The 18,731-nt window shown below is 37.5% G+C and overlaps 4 protein-coding genes across 5 annotated transcripts; 2 read left to right on the forward strand and 2 right to left on the reverse strand.

The window, feature by feature from the left end:
• The first annotated feature begins 1,626 nt into the window (after window positions 1-1,626).
• Window positions 1,627-5,006, forward strand: LOC119992285 (probable 26S proteasome non-ATPase regulatory subunit 3). The gene is made up of 8 exons (XM_038838988.1): window positions 1,627-1,705; window positions 1,797-1,987; window positions 2,841-2,978; window positions 3,067-3,203; window positions 3,426-3,480; window positions 3,556-3,666; window positions 3,807-4,046; window positions 4,494-5,006. The coding sequence occupies exons 1-8, from the start codon at window positions 1,627-1,629 to the stop codon at window positions 5,004-5,006; spliced, it is 1,464 nt and encodes a 487-aa protein (XP_038694916.1).
• A 588-nt stretch (window positions 5,007-5,594) lies between these two features.
• LOC119991834 (trafficking protein particle complex subunit 2-like protein) lies at window positions 5,595-7,763 on the reverse strand. 2 transcript variants are annotated; one of them, XM_038838319.1, is made up of 5 exons: window positions 7,630-7,763; window positions 7,408-7,504; window positions 7,068-7,146; window positions 6,870-6,951; window positions 5,595-5,946 (listed from the first exon to the last, which is right to left on the reverse strand). In XM_038838319.1, the coding sequence occupies exons 1-5, from the start codon at window positions 7,660-7,662 to the stop codon at window positions 5,809-5,811; spliced, it is 429 nt and encodes a 142-aa protein (XP_038694247.1). In that variant the 5' UTR covers window positions 7,663-7,763; the 3' UTR covers window positions 5,595-5,808. The 2 variants fall into 2 exon arrangements, with proteins under 2 accessions (XP_038694247.1, XP_038694248.1); XM_038838320.1 differs by having other exon boundaries at window positions 7,408-7,509; window positions 7,630-7,732.
• Window positions 7,764-9,894: 2,131 nt separating this feature from the next.
• Window positions 9,895-15,561, forward strand: LOC119991287 (probable ubiquitin-conjugating enzyme E2 23). Its single transcript, XM_038837612.1, has 7 exons — window positions 9,895-11,914; window positions 12,337-12,489; window positions 12,846-13,133; window positions 13,508-13,577; window positions 13,673-13,812; window positions 13,929-14,240; window positions 15,061-15,561. The coding sequence occupies exons 1-7, from the start codon at window positions 9,914-9,916 to the stop codon at window positions 15,310-15,312; spliced, it is 3,216 nt and encodes a 1,071-aa protein (XP_038693540.1). The 5' UTR covers window positions 9,895-9,913; the 3' UTR covers window positions 15,313-15,561.
• Window positions 15,562-15,712: 151 nt separating this feature from the next.
• LOC119991580 (transcription factor ABORTED MICROSPORES-like) lies at window positions 15,713-18,521 on the reverse strand. The gene is made up of 8 exons (XM_038837919.1): window positions 18,433-18,521; window positions 18,151-18,336; window positions 17,746-17,824; window positions 17,584-17,652; window positions 16,914-17,501; window positions 16,313-16,615; window positions 15,888-16,064; window positions 15,713-15,784 (listed from the first exon to the last, which is right to left on the reverse strand). The coding sequence occupies exons 1-8, from the start codon at window positions 18,519-18,521 to the stop codon at window positions 15,713-15,715; spliced, it is 1,563 nt and encodes a 520-aa protein (XP_038693847.1).
• Between the last annotated feature and the right edge of the window lie 210 nt (window positions 18,522-18,731).

An 18,731-nucleotide genomic window follows, 5' to 3' on the forward strand; every position in this document is an offset into this window, starting at 1 on the left:
GTTATAGTTGGTAATTAATACAGTCCTCGTGGATTCGACCCCATTCACTATTATACTGTCAGTAGGCACGTACACTTGCGATTGGGATAAACCCGTCGGTATTGAGTTGCAAGTATTTCTTGCAATAAAAAGTATCGAACACTCTCTCTCCTCACTCCTCTCTTTCTCTCTCATCTCTCCCTCCTCAATCCCTCTCTCTCTCCTCACTCCTTTCTTTCTCTCTCCTCTCTCACCTCCCTCACTTTTTCCCTCTCTCTCCTCACTCCTTTCTCTCTCCTCACTCATCTCTTTCTCTCTCCTCTCCTCACTTTTTCCCTCTTGCTCCTCACTCCTTTCTCTCTCCTCACTCCTTTTCTCTCTTCTTTCTATCTCCTCACTCCTCTCTCTCTCTCTCCTCTCTCTCTCTTCAATCCCTTTCTTTCTCTCTCCTCACTCATTTCTCTCTCTCTCCTCAATTTTTTTCTCCAATTTTTAATAACATTAATTTATTATTTTAATTAATCTATATGTAATTAATTTATTATTTTAAATAGAAGTAATTTATATGAATAGAATAAATAAAGGAAAGAGAAATAAATATTATTTTAATGCAGTAGAGAATATGATAGATAATCTGATGTAGTGTTGGTTGGATAGAGAATCTGTAAAATAGGGGAAAGTGACATTTTGTCTGTATTTTAGAGAATCTGTTAAGGGAAACTATGCAAGTGCTCTTAGTATCCTAATGACATCTAGAATCCTAACCAACCTCAAATTCCTTCACTTTAATTTCCCTAAATCCAGAGATTCATTCTCCACACACTATCAAATGCAACTTTGAGCATTTTTTGTCAAATAATTTATGCAACTTTGAAATATGAATGAAAATGAGGGTTCTTCCACGTCGTTTTATGTGCATAGGCAGCAGTGTTGATGAGGATTATTTGCACTCCTCAAATTCCCATTGACTCCCCATTTCTCAAAACCACCAAACACGCCCTTAACAAATTCATTTACATCCCATTTCCCTCTCTACTTTCAAGCGCATAATCACCGGCCACCACTGCCACTGCTTATTCCGACCACTGACTTATATAAAAGCTTCTCTCGACCCTCACGAGCATAACCCAATCAACCTAGTCTTAAACCGTCGTTTGTAGCCTCCGGAATCGTCCTTCGAAGCTCGAGGCCATCGTGAAGAAAAAGCTCCGACTGGTTGAATCCGACGACGAAACGACGAACCACCACCATCAACGGGTTCACCGGCCAAGGACGAACCCGACCCAACTCTTGGCCGGCCGGAACTAAGACCGAAATGCCTGATTGGAGTTCACTGGCTAGAGACTCGGGATGGCTGAGGACCGCATTTGGACTATGGGGGAAATGGGGTGTCGATGGAAATCTGGGAGTGCAAATACTCCCCACCAACAGTGTTGTGGTACCATTTTATGTTGGTAACTGCGGCGTCGTTTCGACACTCTTCTTCTAATCTTCTTTGTAGACCTCGTAGAGTAAAAGAGGGAGGAAAAAAAACTGAGAGAGAATCCGATCTGATTCTCTTCCAGATCAACGCTTCGCTCTCTCTTTCGATTCACTCAATTACCCCTTTTTTGTGGTTTTAACGAAAACCCTAAAATCTCAACGAAGATGACTAACGATGTGGAGATGAAAGAGAATCCGGTTCCCTCCAATCCCACCACCCTCACCTCCCATTCGACTCTCCACGGTAACTATATCAACGCACGCATTTGTGTTTGTGATGGGTTTTTTATTCCTCAGTTTTGGTTGGATTTTAAAATTGGGTTTTGCTGCTTTAGATTTGAAGGAGATTGCGGGGTTGATAGAGACAGGAGCTTACAGTCGGGAGGTGCGGAGGATTATGCGGGCGGTGAGGCTGACCATGGCGCTTAGACGGAAGCTGAATTCCTCGGTGCTCTTTGCTTTCCTCAGCTTTGCTCTCACACCTGGATCCGATGCATATACTCGAATATCCGCATACCTGCCGAAGGTAGAGTTTGAAGCAACTGTACATTCTGAGCGTCTTGGAATTTTCGTGAATCCCTACGTAATTTTGCGTACAATTTCCCATATCAATTTGGACAATTTTCTTCATATGGTCCTGTCTTGTCCATAATACTTAGATGCATTATGTTTTTCGTATTAATAGTTGGTAGGACTTTCCCAAATAAGTGTATTATGATACATGGTGCAATACGTTTAGAGCGAACTTAGGTGAGGCTTGAATTATGTTGCTGGAAGCAATGAAAGAATAGGCACGGAGATTGTGTTCAATGGAAGCTGAAGCAAAGAAAGATACTGTTTTTTAATAGAAACAATTTTTATTAACGGCATCAAGGTGGTGCGACCCCAAACAAACCGAAAAGGTTTGGATTACATGAATTTAATACAAATGTAAATATTAGAGCATGTTTCACTCAACTAGAGCTTAAGCTCGGAAAGCCATCTATTCAAGAAAACTCCCTATCGTGGTTTCCTTATCATGGGAAATTCTAGAATTCCGCTCCTTCCAAATTAACCAACAGGTACATTGAAAGATCAACAAAAGAAATTTCCTTTTGGGTTTGTCAGAGGCGAGGAGAAGCCAAGCCTCAATTTCCTTTTGGGTTGGTTAGTGGTGCTTGATGGATAGTTCCCCTATTTAGTATCTCAACTTTCATGTATCTCGGCTTTCTTGAATGTCAAATATATATATGGTCTATCATCCTTGTTCAAAATCTCTAACATATGCCAGCTAACCAAGTATGTTTTGCGTCAATATTTATTTTCAGCATTTCTATTACAGTTCCTCACTGTAGTTAGTTTTGCTTTTCAAGCACTACATTTGTTGAATGTTGTAACAGGAAGATGAGCATGAAATGGAGGTTGATACTGCAACATCATCTACTCAAGCTCCTGTGAAGCACCCTCTGCCTGAGCTTGAGATATACTGTTATCTGGTGGTGCTCATATTCCTTATTGATCAAAAGAATTACAGTGAGGTAAAGTAGCCTACATTTATCTGAAGAATTTGTTTTCTTTCTTTTAAATCAACTCAGTTTTTTTACCTTTGACATTACTAATTTCCAGGCTAAAGCTTGTGCTTCTGCAAGCATTGCGCGGTTGAGGAACATTAATAGGAGAACTGTTGATGTGCTGTCATCTAGGCTCTACTTCTACTATTCTCTTAGCTATGAACTCACCAGTGATCTTGCTGAAATTAGAAGGTGAGATATTGATAAGATCAGTTTCCTATTCATAATGTTTATCATGTAGTGTTTTTATGCAGCTAGATTTATTTACACTTTTGTGTTACACGATTATCCTTGTGTTCATCCTCTCCCAGAAAACGTGAATAAAGGGCTATAATTGCTTGACTATGACTTATTTTTGTTGCTGTATTGAGTTTTTCTTATCTCTCTTCTTCTCCGGGGTTTGCTTACTGACAGTGACCTTCTTGCGCTTCATCGGATTGCAACATTGCGCCAGGATGAGCTGGGACAGGTAAAATTTGTCAATTTTTAATTTTGTACTATCTATATATCCTTAGTCTTATATTTGGATAATGGTTTGATACAGGAAACACTTCTCAACCTGCTACTCCGCAATTACCTCCATTATAATTTATACGACCAAGCGGAGAAGTTGAGGTCAAAGGCCCCTCGCTTTGAAGCTCACTCAAATCAGCAGGCAACACTACGTTATTCTTATTCTGCATCTATCATATTTATATTTGAAGGGTCATAAATGCATATTAATTAATGTTCATTTATACATGAACAAGAATTTTGGACTAAGTAAATGCTAGATTGTATTATGCCTTCTTGCAGTTTTGTCGCTATCTCTTTTACTTGGGAAAGATAAGGACAATACAGTTGGAGTACACAGATGCTAAAGAGTCTCTCCTTCAAGCAGCTCGGAAAGCCCCTGTTGCAGCTCTTGGTTTTAGAGTTCAATGCAACAAGTGGGCAGTCATTGTCAGGTTACTGCTGGGAGAAATCCCTGAGAGGACCGTTTTTATGCAGAAAGGCATGGAGAAGGCTTTAAGGCCTTACTTTGAGCTGACAAATGTGAGTATTGGCCTATCAGACTAAGCGTCATTTGATTAACTTTCCTATTGGGAACAAAATATGCACTACATATATTTTTGAAGATTTGTCAATACATGCGTGCTCGCTCACACTTGCACACACACATATATTTCAAGGTTGTTTCGAACTTCAAAGAGATATGTAAACGAAATTTTGCTTGTGGCATTTGCTTTTGAAGTGTAATTTTGTTAGAATCAAGCTAGGAAAGAAATTGTTGCTCTACCTATACTCGGTGATCGTGATGCCCTGCACCCAGCCCAACCGAAATTACTGTCACTTCTGTATTTCTTAATCTCTTTCTTTTGAAAAAAAATCTGGAAACTTCGCATTTGACCCAATTGCAAAAGACGGATACATTTTGGTTATCATCACAGTTGGGTCCATGAGCTTTTGCAGATTGTTTCTGAAAGAGAATTGTATATGCAGGCTGTGCGAATTGGAGATTTGGAGCTCTTCAAATCTGTTGCAGAGAGGTTCTCAAGTACTTTCAATAAAGATGGAACCCATAATTTGACTGTTAGGCTACGCCATAATGTCATAAGGACAGGGCTTCGGAACATCAGCATCTCTTATTCTCGTATTTCGTTGGCTGATGTTGCCGAGAAATTGAGATTGGATTCTCCAAATCCTGTTGCAGATGCTGAGTGCATTGTAGCCAAGGCAATCAGAGATGGAGCTGTTGATGCTATCCTGAATCATACTGATGGGTGGATGGTATCGAAGGAAACTGGGGATATCTACTCAACTAATGAGCCACAAATGGCATTTAACTCGAGGATAGCTTTCTGCCTCAACATGCATAATGAGGCTGTACGTGCGCTCAGGTTTCCACCAAACTCTCACAAGGAGAAAGAAAGTGCGGAAAATAGGAGGGAGAGACAACAGCAGGAGCAAGAGCTAGCGAAACACATAGCCGAGGAGGATGATGATGAATTTTGATTTGGGGAGGATCTCCAAGACGCTTGGCCGAGTTTATATTTTTTCTTAAGACTCCCAAACAATAACTTTTCAGTTCTTGGCCTTGCTGGGCGGTTAAGATTGTTTTTGCTTATTCATCAGTTCATATGTTTCAAAAACAAGTAACTTTTTATTTCATAACATTGAACTTTTATTTCAGTGACCACATATCCAAAAAGTGCATGTAGCGAAGATTCAGTACATGTGAATGTTTGATTGGATGTGTCATCAAATGAGGGAAAATAGGATGATAAATAATATTATTAAGGTAGGAGTAATATGTGAATGTTCCGTTGTATATATGGTTATACGAGGGAAAATAAGATGATAAATGAGATTATTATGATAAAAGTGGTCATGATTGGCGGAAATAAATATACATAATTTGAGATAAAAACTCGGAGGACGATGTTGGTATCCCGAAATTGGAGGATGATCGTTTAGTAGTTTTATGCTATTGTGCAGTAAAGTGTTAGGACTCTACGCGATGATTCTTGAATGCAAGTACTTCAAATTCTTGAATTCAAGGGGAGAAAAAGTTGTCCAAATTCAAGAAGACAAAACTTGATGGAAACAAATGATGAAAGATGTTACAATTACTAGTTTTCTAATATTCTCAATCTCAAATGCTGCAACCAAGCTGAAGAGGATACAGAAGACGCAATGTCTTGTTGAAGATTTCAAGGAATACCAAAAAAGAAAATAACCATCCAAGGTAATTAACATAAAATAACAATATCACCAGTTTCATAAAGAAATACGAGTCGATTTTTACATTGGCAATTCACCCCGAACTAAATCCAAATGACTTGACAATGTTGCTCACCCTTTCTGCAAAAGTTCTAGAGGTGATCTTTTTACCCGGCACGTGAAATGGGTTCGAAACTGCATCAACATATGCAGCATGGAACCTCCTGAAAAACTGCACAATAATTCCACAAACACAAAAACAAGAACCAAGTTAGAACACCCTCAAAATTATGTAACATACTAATTAGGTATTCAACTCAAAGTGCAATGTCTGGAATACACAAAAAAAATGAAACAAGTTCGGCAGCTTCAAAATCTGTTGAATATGAAATATATGCAGCTTAAAGTATAATATCTAGAACAAAGGAAACGTATGCAAACAAGTCCTGATAATGTAAACTAGTTATATTAACAATGAAGAAGGCATGTATACTTTGACTTGATTATCAATAGATTATGTGCCAAGATGGTCATCGTTGTCATCATCAAAGCCTTACTCCATCCGTGCCTGGAAGTTACTTAAAGCAAATTAAATATTCATTTAAAACCAAACTAGACATGCAGATTGCTTCCGTGCAACATCTACCTCACTCTACGATTCTCTCACGAATTTTAAAGTCCATCTGCATTGGTTTTTGATAAAAGGCTGAAACCTAATTACACAGCATTGAGTTCTTTGACAAAGAAGTAAAAAAAAGGATGAAGCATTGTAAATCACGTGAGTACCTGTTACTAAGGAAAGACAAAGAAGATCATGCAAACCATTCAAATATAGGATCTATTTTCTTTCTTTCCTTCACTTGGCTACTCAAAAAGAAGGCTTAGCAAAAGACTTGAGAAAGCACTCACTACACACTCTCTCCATTAAAAAGTCATTAAATTTAACTCTAGTATCAAACAATAAACATAAACAAGTAGAAAAGACACCCCCATCACTAATAAAACTGATAATTTTTCACTCATTAGTTAACTCGTGAATGACCAGCAGAACATATATAGCACATCCAAGGAAATTCAAATATTCAATACTTTCACAAGTAATTCATCAGAAACAGCAAGCAGAAAATCTCTGAAACAGCCAGCAGAGATACTTACATTTCTCATATCAGCATCTCTAACATCCAAATCAGTTGTCACCAATATGAATTTAACCTTTGTGTTGGTTAAATAACCATACCTGGCAAAGAGCCAAAGACAGTTTACGAAAACAGCAATTCATATGACGCCATACTACAAAATATTTGCAAGGAGTCTTCACCCAAAAGAAAAATTGAATCAAATTTTATTACTTACACTTTATAATTTTCTGTTGGATAAAGCAAACCCAGAAATGTCTCATTCAACATTGGTCCAGATTTCCTTGGATTGTTCACTATATAAATTCATATGAGATCAAAGATTATAACTCGTATGATTCTACACCATGACAATCACCAATTGCAAACAAGCAGTACTATCATATTCTACCAACTCAAAAGATAGCCAGCAATTTCAAATCTGAATAAACCCTACCAGAGGTTCCCAATTCACAGTAAAAATACAACTAATTCGGATCAATAAAAGCTATAAATCAAGCCCAATCTTATCACTTGAACTGAGATTGCGATGTGAATGCAAATGTAGATGTGGGTACCTCGTTCGTCAATGACATCGAGGGAGCAGTGCACGATATGCTGGAGCTTCAGCGCATCATCTGCCTCCGTGAAGCTCTGCATGTACAACGGATTGTTCTACGCTTCGAAATCAGGACCAAAACAAAGACATTTACAGCAAAATCATCAGATTCATTACACATCAGCATCTCATATCACGCAAACATAATAAGATGCGGTGTGGGTGTGGTGTGAGGGTGCACCTGGTGGCCGACGACGGCGACGCACACGATCATCTCCTCCGGTTCAAAGCCGAAGAACAGTCTTCCTCCTGGGGTATATTAAAGAGGCATGTTTCGGTGTTGACGGGTGTAGCGTAGTGACTTGAAAAATGTTAAAATGCTACTAGCAACCTTTTGTAATTACAAAGAGCTCCCTTGAGTTCTCCCTAATTACACGATTATTAAATCCATTAAGTGTGTGTGAGCATTTACTATTATTTTTGCCCCATTAATTTTCAAATGAAGCTAATATTCCAAACAAGGACAATGATGGTTTGTTCACTAAATTTGGGATTGGTGTTTGTGATTGTGTTTATATTTGATGTCTGTTCGGTAAAACTTATTTTTTTCAAATTCAATCTTAATTTATAAGTTGTGAAAAATAAATTATTAGGTATTTGATAGATATTATACTTAATGTATAATTTATTATTACTATAAAGTATAATTTATTATTAAATGTCTAGATCTTAACAGGGTTTAGATCTCTGAAATACTTAATTGATCAAACTTGGATTGGTTTAAATTCGGACAACTAAACTAAACAATAACCTAATCTGGGTTAGGGTCCGGACAATTAAAATTGACAAAATTTTTGTGTTTGGAACCAAACTCAATTTTAAACTAAACAAATATTTTGTGTTTGAACACGAATTTCAAACATATAACTTATATCCGGATTTGATTTAATTTGGATCGAACAAATTCTGTCATTAGAACCGAATATCAATGAATGAGTTTTATGTAGTACTTGATTCTTACAAGTTGAAACAACACTAGCTAGCTAAGCAATCAAAGAAATCAAACCTAATTCAATATTTTTTAAACATTGTTTGTGGGCCAACCATGTGGTTCAAATGAACTTTTAGTTGTTCAAGCAACCTAGTCATCAAGTGCAATATTCCATGTCGATTGACTAAACCTATGTTTATATAAGTGAATTGTTTGATGTTCTAGAACTACCAATACTAATAATAATAATTATTATTGCATTACCAAGAAGCTTCCTTAACTAGTTTTTGACTTGCAATCATAATCAAAATTACAAAATGCCCATTTTGTTTGTCTTGAGGCATAAAAGGCTCGTTGTTCATCGTCCTATAAAGCAGCTTCAACTTGACATCGTTTTATTACTAATCTACCCCTACTGGCTACTGCTACCACTCCACTGGCTTCTGTCCCTCTCGGTCCTTATTTCAATCTCTCCTATTACATTCTCTTTAAAATCAAACACGTAAACCCATAAGGCTCAGAGCTCACGTATTTCTCTGTTCTTGTTCCAGAAAACATTGATTTTCAGCTAGAAGGGAGAAAAGAAATGTAATTTATTCGAGATCATCCATGATCCAGAAACTATATAAGCTCAAAGGTTTTTTCTTTTCAATTTATTTATCCTTTTTTCGTTTATGTAGTTGTTCAATTCGTCTGTCTTTCGTATTAAGCTAGAAGCTTAAGTCGGCGGTGGTGATGGTGAATTCTTTGGTTTTGATGACATATATAATGTTTTTCAACGTTATTTTAGCTTGTTCTTTTTGGGTTGCTAGTGGTTTGGTGCTAGATTGATATTTTTGCAGAGGTACATGGAATATTATCTACGGGTTTGATCGGTTGTTGTTGTTGTTGTTGTTTTTATTTTCTTCTTCTTCTTCTTCTGGGTATCTGTAATGGGTTTGATGTTTTGAATATTGAAACTGTAGTGGAAGATGTGGTCAATGAATAGAAGATAAGCTAATGTTGTTTTTGAAGTTTATTTATTTGAAAAGCAAAGAGAGAAAGAAAAAGTCTGTTTCGTTTGTTCATACCATGAAACATTAGTTGTACAAGAACACAGATTAATAATGGTTTCAAGTTCTATTTTTCAAAAGAAAAATAGAAGATATGGATTATGTTTGGTCATATGATAGACCCAGGAGGGCGCAATAACTGAGATGTAATCAGGGTTGCTACAATGTGATATATGGCTTCACTGTTTATTGTCTTTTGAGATGTTTGTTGTTTCTACGCTTGTCAAGAATGTCAAACAAATCAAGCTCTTTGTGCATAGCAAAGAAGAATTCCAATAACCAGGCTTTATTTTCCTTTTCCATTTGTCTGAAACCAAGCTTGTGAGAGAAATGTAACTTGATTGAGGGAGGACCGGTTAGAAGTCTTTTGGCATTAAAGATAACTGTAAATTAATTCTACATACTACACACACACACATATGTATGTCTGTAAATAAATAAAAACGTTGCTATTCTCACCTGATTGTTTTGTGTGTGTGCAGATGGGAGGTGAGCAGAATGACAGTGTTTCTGATTTTCATGTGCCAATGAAGAATGAGGATAATAAGGGTGACTTCAACCAGGATGAATCAACAGTGATTCCGTTGGTTACAGATCCGCTTGCGAATAGTAAAAACAATGAATGTAAACCAAATGATCTTCACAATAGTCCATCAATTTATAGGCAAGATGTTGTGAGACATAAAAACACTGGTGTAATTGGGATTGTGAGTAAAGTTGCTGGTGAATCAGACTCAGATAGCAGTATCACAGGTGATAAAGATGATGACAAGGATAATGATGAAGTCAAGGAAGGTGATGTTGATGGCCATACCAACACTGATAGGGGTGGTGATAGTACTAGAGGTGGGGATAATGATGACAATGGTTCTCTTCTGACTGATCATGTTCGAGTGATTTGGATGGGTGGCACTGAGCCAATCCAAGATATTCATAATATAACTCTCATCGATAGGGCATTCGTGCATGGTGATTATGTTGCATCTGCCTCAGACCCTAGTGGGCAAATTGGTGTTGTGGTGGATGTCAATATTTTTGCTGATTTGTTAGCTCCAAATGGATCCATTATGAAGAATGTATCAACCAGAAACTTGAGGCGTGTGAGCGATTATGCTGTCGATGATTATGTGATCCGCGGCCCATGGCTGGGTAGAGTTAATGATGTTTTGGATAACGTGACTGTCTTATTTGATGATGGTTCTCAGTGTAAAGTGACAAAGGCAGAGCCTACGTTCCTCACACCAGTTTCCAAGACTAACTTTGAAGATGATGGGCATTTTCCTTATTATCCTGGTCAGCGGGTTCGGGGAAACTCTTCATCTGTTTTTAAGAATTCTAGGTGGCTATCTGGCTCATGGAAAGCTAATCGATTAGAAGGTACTGTTACTAAAGTTACTGCTGCATCAGTGTTCATTAACTGGAAAGCATCTGCTGCGTATGGGCCTGATTCTTCTACAACCCCAGCTGAAGAGCAGAGTCCAAAGAACTTAAGGTTGTTGTCCTGTTTAACGCATGCAAATTGGCAAGTAGGTGATCGGTGCCTTCTTCCACAAGCATCCTCCTCTACCATAGACAAGAATTTTTCAAAGTTAGGTATACAGGATTCAGTTAAAAGTGAATTAGATTCTAGTCAACCAGAAAGTGGATGTGATTCAGAAGGAACTGCTGCAGATGAATTGGGTGAGAAGGATGAATTTATGGATCTTGATCCAGTGGTTGCAGCTTATGTGAGTTATGATAATACTGAAAATAGTATATCACCTGAATCTTGCTCTTGCACTAGTCCATTGTCAGTCCCAAAGGAACCTACCCATGAAACTTGTCGTCATCGTCGCAAAAAGATACGTAGTGTAGTTATATGGAGAGACAAGAAGGCTCGAAAGAACGAGGAAATCTTTGAAAAAGCCTTCTTACTTGTCAATACTAGAACAGAAGTTGATGTGGCATGGCAGGACGGAGTGGTAGAGCCTCAGAGGGATTCAACGACATTGATTCCAATTGATAGTCCAGGTGACCACGAATTTGTTGCTGAGCAGTATGTTGTTGAGAAGGCTTCTGATGATGCTGGTGAAGCTAGACGTGTTGGGGTTGTAAAAGTTGTTGATGCAAAGGAAAAGACAGCTTGTGTGAGGTGGTTAAAGCCAGTTGCTAGGGCAGAAGACCCACGAGAGTTTGATAAGGAGGAGATAGTAAGTGTGTATGAGCTAGAGGGGTATCCTGATTATGATTACCGTTACGGAGATGTAGTTGTTAGACTGTCCCCAGTTACTGTTCCACGTCAAACAGTCTCTACTGTGGAATCAGAGGAGCAAAATACACCAAATGAAGTCCAGCAGGATGGTGAAGTGACCTTGGGATGTAAGAAAACTGAGAACACATCTGAGTCTTGTATGGACTTCTCAGATCTCACTTGGCTGGGTATTATAACTGGCCTTACAAAAGGAGATATTGAAGTTACATGGGCTGATGGCACGATTTCAATGGTATACTCGTCACTCGATCACTAATTCATGATAATTACTTTTTTCCTTTCTTTTCTTTGGGTTCCTATTACCTCTTAATTTGAAGTCATTCATTATCAAGCTCTAGCCTTTGAATCTGAAAATGCAAGTATCTCACGTCTTGTGTCTTTCTCTATCTCTTTTACCTCCCTTCTGTGGTAATGTTGATGTAGATGTTCAAGGATGGTTTGTCTTTTTTGAATGTCGGTATGAAATGAAAAGGTGACACACTCCTTCGTCTCATCTGATATTGTTGCCCTAAACCCTTTGATTTTGAAATTATATTTTCATTCTTGTTTTATCTATTGGCCTGAAATTGCAGCATGCAGTAATTTCTTTCTGCGCCTTATATACAGTTTGTAAGATTGTTGAATTATGTAATTGATTATGTGGTTTGATATCAGGTGGGACCTCAGGCGATTTGTGTTGTTGGTAGAGATGATGATGATGATGATGATGATGAGTCAGTTGCAGCTTGGATTGAAGTAAGCGATGATGCTCTAGGTTGGGAAACTGTTAATGATGATGAGATAAATGCTCTTGAAAATATTGGAGAGGTTTGTTTCTGTTTAAAAGAGTAGTATGTTGTCCTTTCACTGTACATTATTAACTTATCTAGCAAAGTCGACCTGAACTTTTTTCTTAACAAAATTGTTTTATAATATTTAGACAGATGTTTGGTGAAGTAGTCATGAACTCATGATGTTTACTTCTCATGATGAGTGGGTCTCTTTTCTGCAATGCCGCTTCTAAACTCATATAAAATCTGAACTAAAATATGCAATTAGTTCTCTCGGGTTTGAATGGATTTAAATGCAATTGGGCAAGAATGAAATTAGGTGAGAAAAATGAAATGAAGAATCTGATTGACCGTTTTTTAGTTAAGAGAATAATGTGCGTGTTTGATGTTCAGGAATTTGGTATAGGGAATCCCTCTGACATGAATCCTGAGGTAGACGAGAGCATTGAGAATAATTCAGGAAGGAGTGTGCCATTTTCTCTTCCTGTCACTTCTGCAATTGGATTCGTCACTAAAGTAACCAGAATGGCCTTTCGCATCTTTTCACGGGGTCAGAGAAATGTAGATGATGAACTGATCAATATTTCCTCATTTGATGAGTTGAGCTCTCAGGACTCTTTTAAACGCTTTGACATAGCTAAAGATCTTTTGGATCATCATTTTATTGGGTCAAATGGACAGGTACATGTTACCTTTTGCCGCTAACTACTTGTTCACCTTTCATGCTGTTTCCATTTGTTACTTCAGCAATTGTTACTTCAGCAATCTTTCAGTTGCATGATTTATAATTAGGGAGCGTTGTGTCCGTTTTGTTGTGTGACTCTCATCATAGACAGTTGTCGCTGGTACACCTTTCACTTATACTACTTTAAGTGCATCCAACTTTTAAAATAATGAAATATTTTGAAGGAGATGTGCGCTGAATTTTATCCTGCAGATTTTGCTCATATCTCTTTTAACTTTTTGTAACCTTGCTTTGTTTCATTTCTTATTCTTTTGGCCATATTTGGACCTCTCATACATTATTGAACCTTTGTTATTAACTGCACTTTCAGGTTAGTAACAGCAGGAATTGGGTGAAGATGGTTCAAAAAGATTGGAGAATCCTTCAGAACAACTTGCCTGGTAAGAGATGTGCTAATTTCTTGTCTCTTGGATTCCATTAGATTTACAAAAGTAGTACCTTATATTTGGGTAATAATTTCGATAAATTTTAGCAGATGGAATCTATGTACGAGTTTATGAAGATCGAATGGATCTCATAAGGGCAGTAATAGTTGGGGCATGTGGGACACCTTACCAAGATGGGCTTTTCTTCTTTGATTTCCAACTCCCATCTGAGTATCCCGATGTTCCCCCGGTAGGGAATACTATTTTATTATTGGATACTTACTAATTTTGCTTACTTAATATATTTTGCTCCTGCAGTGCTGATTGATCTGTTTTAAGTTATAACTTCTGCGATTCATGCTGCAGTCAGCATACTATCAGTCTGGTGGTTTGCGGATAAATCCAAATCTATATGAGGAAGGCAAGGTCTGCCTTAGCCTCTTGAATACCTGGACTGGCAAAGGAAATGAAGTCTGGGATCCAACTTCTTCTAGCATCCTTCAAGTCTTAGTTTCACTTCAGGGATTGGTACTGAATGCAAGGCCATATTTCAATGAAGCTGGATATGATAGGCAAATTGGGACAGCTGAAGGAGAAAAAAATTCATTGTCGTACAATGAGAATACTTTCCTGCTAAACTGCAAGACAATGATGTATTTGATGCGGAAGACCCCTAAGGTAATTGTTTTCTTTGTTCTTTAATTGGGTTGGATGAACTAACAAGGCTTACTCGCTGGTTGTTTAGGATACTTTTAGTTTCTTTTTTCGGTAGGAAACTTTTAGCTGTGTCAATGCAGATATGTTTTCAATCTTTACCTTTCCCTGGAATAGTTAAAATGGAAATTATATAGGAATGCTATATACCCTGAAATGCCATACAATGTAGAATGTGGGCTATTAAGAGACAGCTAGCTCAAGGAATGAGTGTGCGGCAAAACAGGGAAGGATAAGATAAGAAACGAGACTATTCGATATGGGGAGGGTTAAACACTAAATTGAAGATGAGATGCGAGGAATTGGATGATCTGGGCATGTGGGCATGTAATATGGTAGCGCGTAGAGTCAAAAAAATTGAAGTTGACAATGCTTTAGAGAAGATGGAACCAAAAAAGACATGGATGGAAGTTATAGAAAAGGGCCTGGACTCTATAGGATTAGTCAAGTGTGTAGATTTCAATAAGTATAAATGACAGAGAATTCATGTGCATTCTCACTAATTTCTAGTATGCGTTCATGTAGCTGACCTGAACACGATTTTTTATGAGAGCTTTGATGATGATGATCACCTTTTCCTAGAATAAATCTGTAACTTATTTAACTGGAGAAATTATTAGACAGAAGCTAGATTCGGGATCTTAACTCTTATGTTACACCAAGACTGGTTTTTTTTTTTTCCCTATGGAAAATTCAAATTCATGATTTTTATCTGCTGAATGTTTCAGTTCTTGAGCTGGTGATTTGTAGACTAAATGCTGTGATTATTATGATATGTGAGTAGGACTTCGAAGAGCTTGTCAAAGATCATTTCGGGAGACGTGGGTACTTCATACTTAAGGCCTGTGATGCATATATGAAAGGCCACCTAATTGGCTCGCTGGCTAAAGATGCATCCATTTGCAATGAGGACCATGCAAATTCAACTTCGGCTGGTTTTAAGCTAGGATTGAAAAGGATTGTACCGAAGCTTTACTTGGCACTGACTGAAGCCGGAGCTGAGTGTAATGACTTTGCTCATTTGCAACAATCATAATGGCCGTCAAAGCCGGAGCGGGATCAGGAACTGTCACTGCAACTTTACTATCGGGCCACAGGTTCGCTTGTTTATTGGATCATATAAAAATTAAATAATAAAAAAAAACTTCATTAGCTGATGCAGCAAGTTGTGAATGATTGAATCATCATTCCTTCTTAACATGTATATATCACATCTGTAACGGATCGACCCTGAGTCTTCAAGTTCATGTTTATCAAAAAGAACTTATTAGTAATTAAGTCATTACATATAACAGAAACTCTAAATCAAAGATTAATATTATACTTAATTAACTATGGATGTTGCTGCTGGTGATGGTGATGGTGGTGGTGACAGTCCACATTATTGCTCTCTGCTACTTCTTTTGTTGTCATTGTCTCATGGTACCACAATCATCTTATGGGTTTCGAGTTAATTCCATCAGTGACTCCCTCAAATTATCAGCTTGAATCATTTCACTGGCTTTTTTCTGCAACCCAAAAATGCTGTACAATTAGACACTTTGAGTGTATTTATTATATTTATAAGGAAAAAAAATGCCCTTATCTATATATATGTGTGTGTGTGTATACCTCGACTTGGAAGACATTAGAGACAAGGCCTCTGAAGCTGGTCGCATTAGCATTAGTCACTTCCAGGCCCAACGAATTAAAGGCCTCCATTAACTTGACAAAGCCTCCTGGTCTATGCTCACAAAAAACCTTCACAAAGAACTCATTCCCATCTATTTGTGCCACTTCCACTCGCACCTAAACCAAAACAGAGACCCAAATTAAGAACAACTTATATAGAAAATCAAAAAATTCTATTTTTATACATGTCTACCGAGTTAAGGCCCCTGATGGTAGAAGTCGCTGCAATTTCTCTGCAGTTTTAATCACAACTTTCAATATGTTTACCAATGTATTTTTCAAAATTGATAAACAAATTGGACGTCTGTGATGGCCATTGCAATGACTTCTATTGCAGGGGCCCTCATCCTCGTCCGTAGGTCTACCTCCATTTGTTGAGCCTTGTCAGCAGTACTTTCAAAATCATGATTATTGTTCTGTTTGGAGATGTTGGCAGTCCCATAAAACCCATTTGAAGATTTGTGATGATGATGATCATCATGTTCAGATACAGAATTGGTCCAAGTTGAAGGGACTCCCATTTGGCTCAAAATGTCTGGCATCATCACACTGTTGTGGTCATCATCATCTGAATGATGATCTTCAAGCTCATCTTGGAGTTCTTTTGCTTGCTTTTTCAGCTCCTTCACAAATTCAATTGCATCCCCAAGAATTGAAGCCCTGTCCAGCTGACAATGAAAAACACAAATAAATAATAAAATAAAAAAACCCATTAAGTTAAGTCACATAAAGTTAATTTAAATCTTTATATACTATGTTATGTTAATTAAATGAGCAGTCTTACAAATTTCAATATTTTTTTCTGGCTAACATGGATGTACACGTTTTCATATAAATAATGTGGGACCCACGATCTCACGTACGAGTCATATGCATTCATTTCAGCATTGAGATGGATAAGACAAAAAATATTGGGATCCTTAACATTTTTAACTAAATGAAATAAATGTTGTAATTGTGACATACCTTGGAAATTATAGGAACCAAAGACCTAAGAGTGTAGAGCCTGTCATTGAGCTTCTTCCTCCTCCTCCTCTCTGCCATAAGGTTCTTGGCTTGCGGTCCTTTCTGGCTCCTTCCCCTACACTTGGAATTGTCATCTTCATCATCATTTTGATCACTGCAATAATTATCCGAGGCAGAATCTGATCGCTGCTGCCTTGTCGCGGTCTCGTGTTTGATCGATGAATCGTTATCATTCCCATCCTTAATAGCATCAACATACCGCATTTGATCATGATCACCATTGTTGTTACTGATTGTGGAATCTGGGGAGTAGTTGAATTGGTGCAAGAAGTTCTTGGGAGGACTAGAAAGCCGGATTCGGTCCACCGTGATGTCGAATGGGAGATCACCATTAATACTGGATGATTGAAGCTGATCATTGTTGTTCATGATCATTGGATGATTATTAGCATTATTAGTTGTTGAGAAGCATGTGTTCGTGTTATTGCTTGAATTGTTCAATATTGCTTCTTGTTGTTCCTCCTCCAATGAAATATAGTTGTAGTACTGTGTTGTGATAAAATCTATCAGACATTGATCTTCAGGCACCTAATAATCATCAGGGAAAAAAATATTGCATTAGAGGGTTTTCTAATTGAATTGTTGATCGTCACAGAAAGTTCATGTGTACTTGTTTGGTGACAAAGAGCTCAATCAATCCTCCATGAATTGGAATCAAAACCCTAGTTCCAATTGCTTCCTGCGCACAATATTGCAATAGATATATGTCAACATTTAATCATGAAAAGGTCTATACATGTATAGATATATCGATATATATAAAGTTTCTCACTTCCAGAAGACTTGAATCTGAGCTAGCAGAGAAGTTTAACCACTTGGGTTGATTTGACATCAAACTTTGTGCATGGATCCTGTTCATTTGAAAGACTTACATAATTAAAGAATTACTCATGAGGAGATTAAGACAAATCTAGATATAACTAAAAAAAAATTTTTAAACCGAGAAGGACATTATATAAGTTTGTCATTTGGATATCTGATATACATCTAAGCACATAGAAGTTCTCCATATCTGACGATATGGTAAGTTGGATCAAAGTCCAATGCGTGGTCACAAGGATATTACTCCCAATGGAAATCGAACTCAAAACCTTCCAAGTCCATACGATTTGACCCTAAAGAAATTTATCACTAGACTATCACCCAAATGGTTGGATATAATTAAAACGGTATGTACCCTGAATCTAATGCCATGGATGAAGGCAATTGAGCAAGAAGTTCACAAGATTTAGTTCTTGGGTGTTGAAACATGACATCCCTACAAGGAAGGATTGGAGAAAGCAGTGGAAAATGATGATCAACTTCTCCATCTTCAATGCTTGGATCACTTCCACCACAACAGCAATCCAACCACTCAATGAACCTAATTTTCACAGAGAAAAGCCAAAATTATGTTCAAACTCAAACATGAATGAATATGTAAATCAGTAAGTGTACATATATAATTAATTGTTTCAACCTTTGATCTCCACTCAGCTTCCAAATTACACAATAATCCCATCCCTTCAAACCTACAAGGGATCTTAGATTGTTGGAGAAATTCATCATGTTTTCTGTCATGAAATACAAACTAGCCCTTCCTCTTCTTGGTTCCCAGGATTATGAAAGTGGCTCTCTGACTGAACAAAGAATTAAGGAGAAACAATAAACAAGAATGATGATGAACCCACAAAAGAACGAGATAGATATACTACTTAGTGAATCTTCTTAATTAATTTGGTGTTTTTGTTTTGTTCTGAAACAAGAACAAAACAATTG

Source organism: Tripterygium wilfordii, chromosome 22 (assembly GCF_013401445.1).
Source record: "Tripterygium wilfordii isolate XIE 37 chromosome 22, ASM1340144v1, whole genome shotgun sequence".
NCBI lineage: Eukaryota > Viridiplantae > Streptophyta > Magnoliopsida > Celastrales > Celastraceae > Tripterygium > Tripterygium wilfordii.

Bases quoted from the DNA above. Each gene is read 5' to 3' on its own strand.
- LOC119992285 (XM_038838988.1), top strand. From the start codon at position 1,627: ATGACTAACGATGTGGAGATGAAAGAGAATCCGGTTCCCTCCAATCCC. The intron at 1,988-2,840 runs GTAGAGTTTGAA...ATGTTGTAACAG, and splicing joins TATCCGCATACCTGCCGAAG to GAAGATGAGCATGAAATGGA. The intron at 3,667-3,806 runs GCAACACTACGT...GCCTTCTTGCAG, and splicing joins AAGCTCACTCAAATCAGCAG to TTTTGTCGCTATCTCTTTTA.
- LOC119991834 (XM_038838319.1), bottom strand. From the start codon at position 7,662: ATGATCGTGTGCGTCGCCGTCGTCGGCCACCAG. The intron at 6,952-7,067 runs GTAAGTAATAAA...GCTCTTTGCCAG, and splicing joins CCAACAGAAAATTATAAAGT to GTATGGTTATTTAACCAACA. The intron at 5,947-6,869 runs GTAAGTATCTCT...ATTATTGTGCAG, and splicing joins GAGATGCTGATATGAGAAAT to TTTTTCAGGAGGTTCCATGC.
- LOC119991287 (XM_038837612.1), top strand. From the start codon at position 9,914: ATGGGAGGTGAGCAGAATGACAGTGTTTCTGATTTTCATGTGCCAATG. The intron at 11,915-12,336 runs GTATACTCGTCA...GTTTGATATCAG, and splicing joins CTGATGGCACGATTTCAATG to GTGGGACCTCAGGCGATTTG. The intron at 13,134-13,507 runs GTACATGTTACC...CTGCACTTTCAG, and splicing joins TTATTGGGTCAAATGGACAG to GTTAGTAACAGCAGGAATTG.
- LOC119991580 (XM_038837919.1), bottom strand. From the start codon at position 18,521: ATGATGAATTTCTCCAACAATCTAAGATCCCTTGTAGGTTTGAAGGGA. The intron at 18,337-18,432 runs GTTGAAACAATT...TGTGAAAATTAG, and splicing joins AAGCTGAGTGGAGATCAAAG to GTTCATTGAGTGGTTGGATT. The intron at 16,065-16,312 runs GTAGACCTACGG...GTTTTGGTTTAG, and splicing joins ACAAGGCTCAACAAATGGAG to GTGCGAGTGGAAGTGGCACA.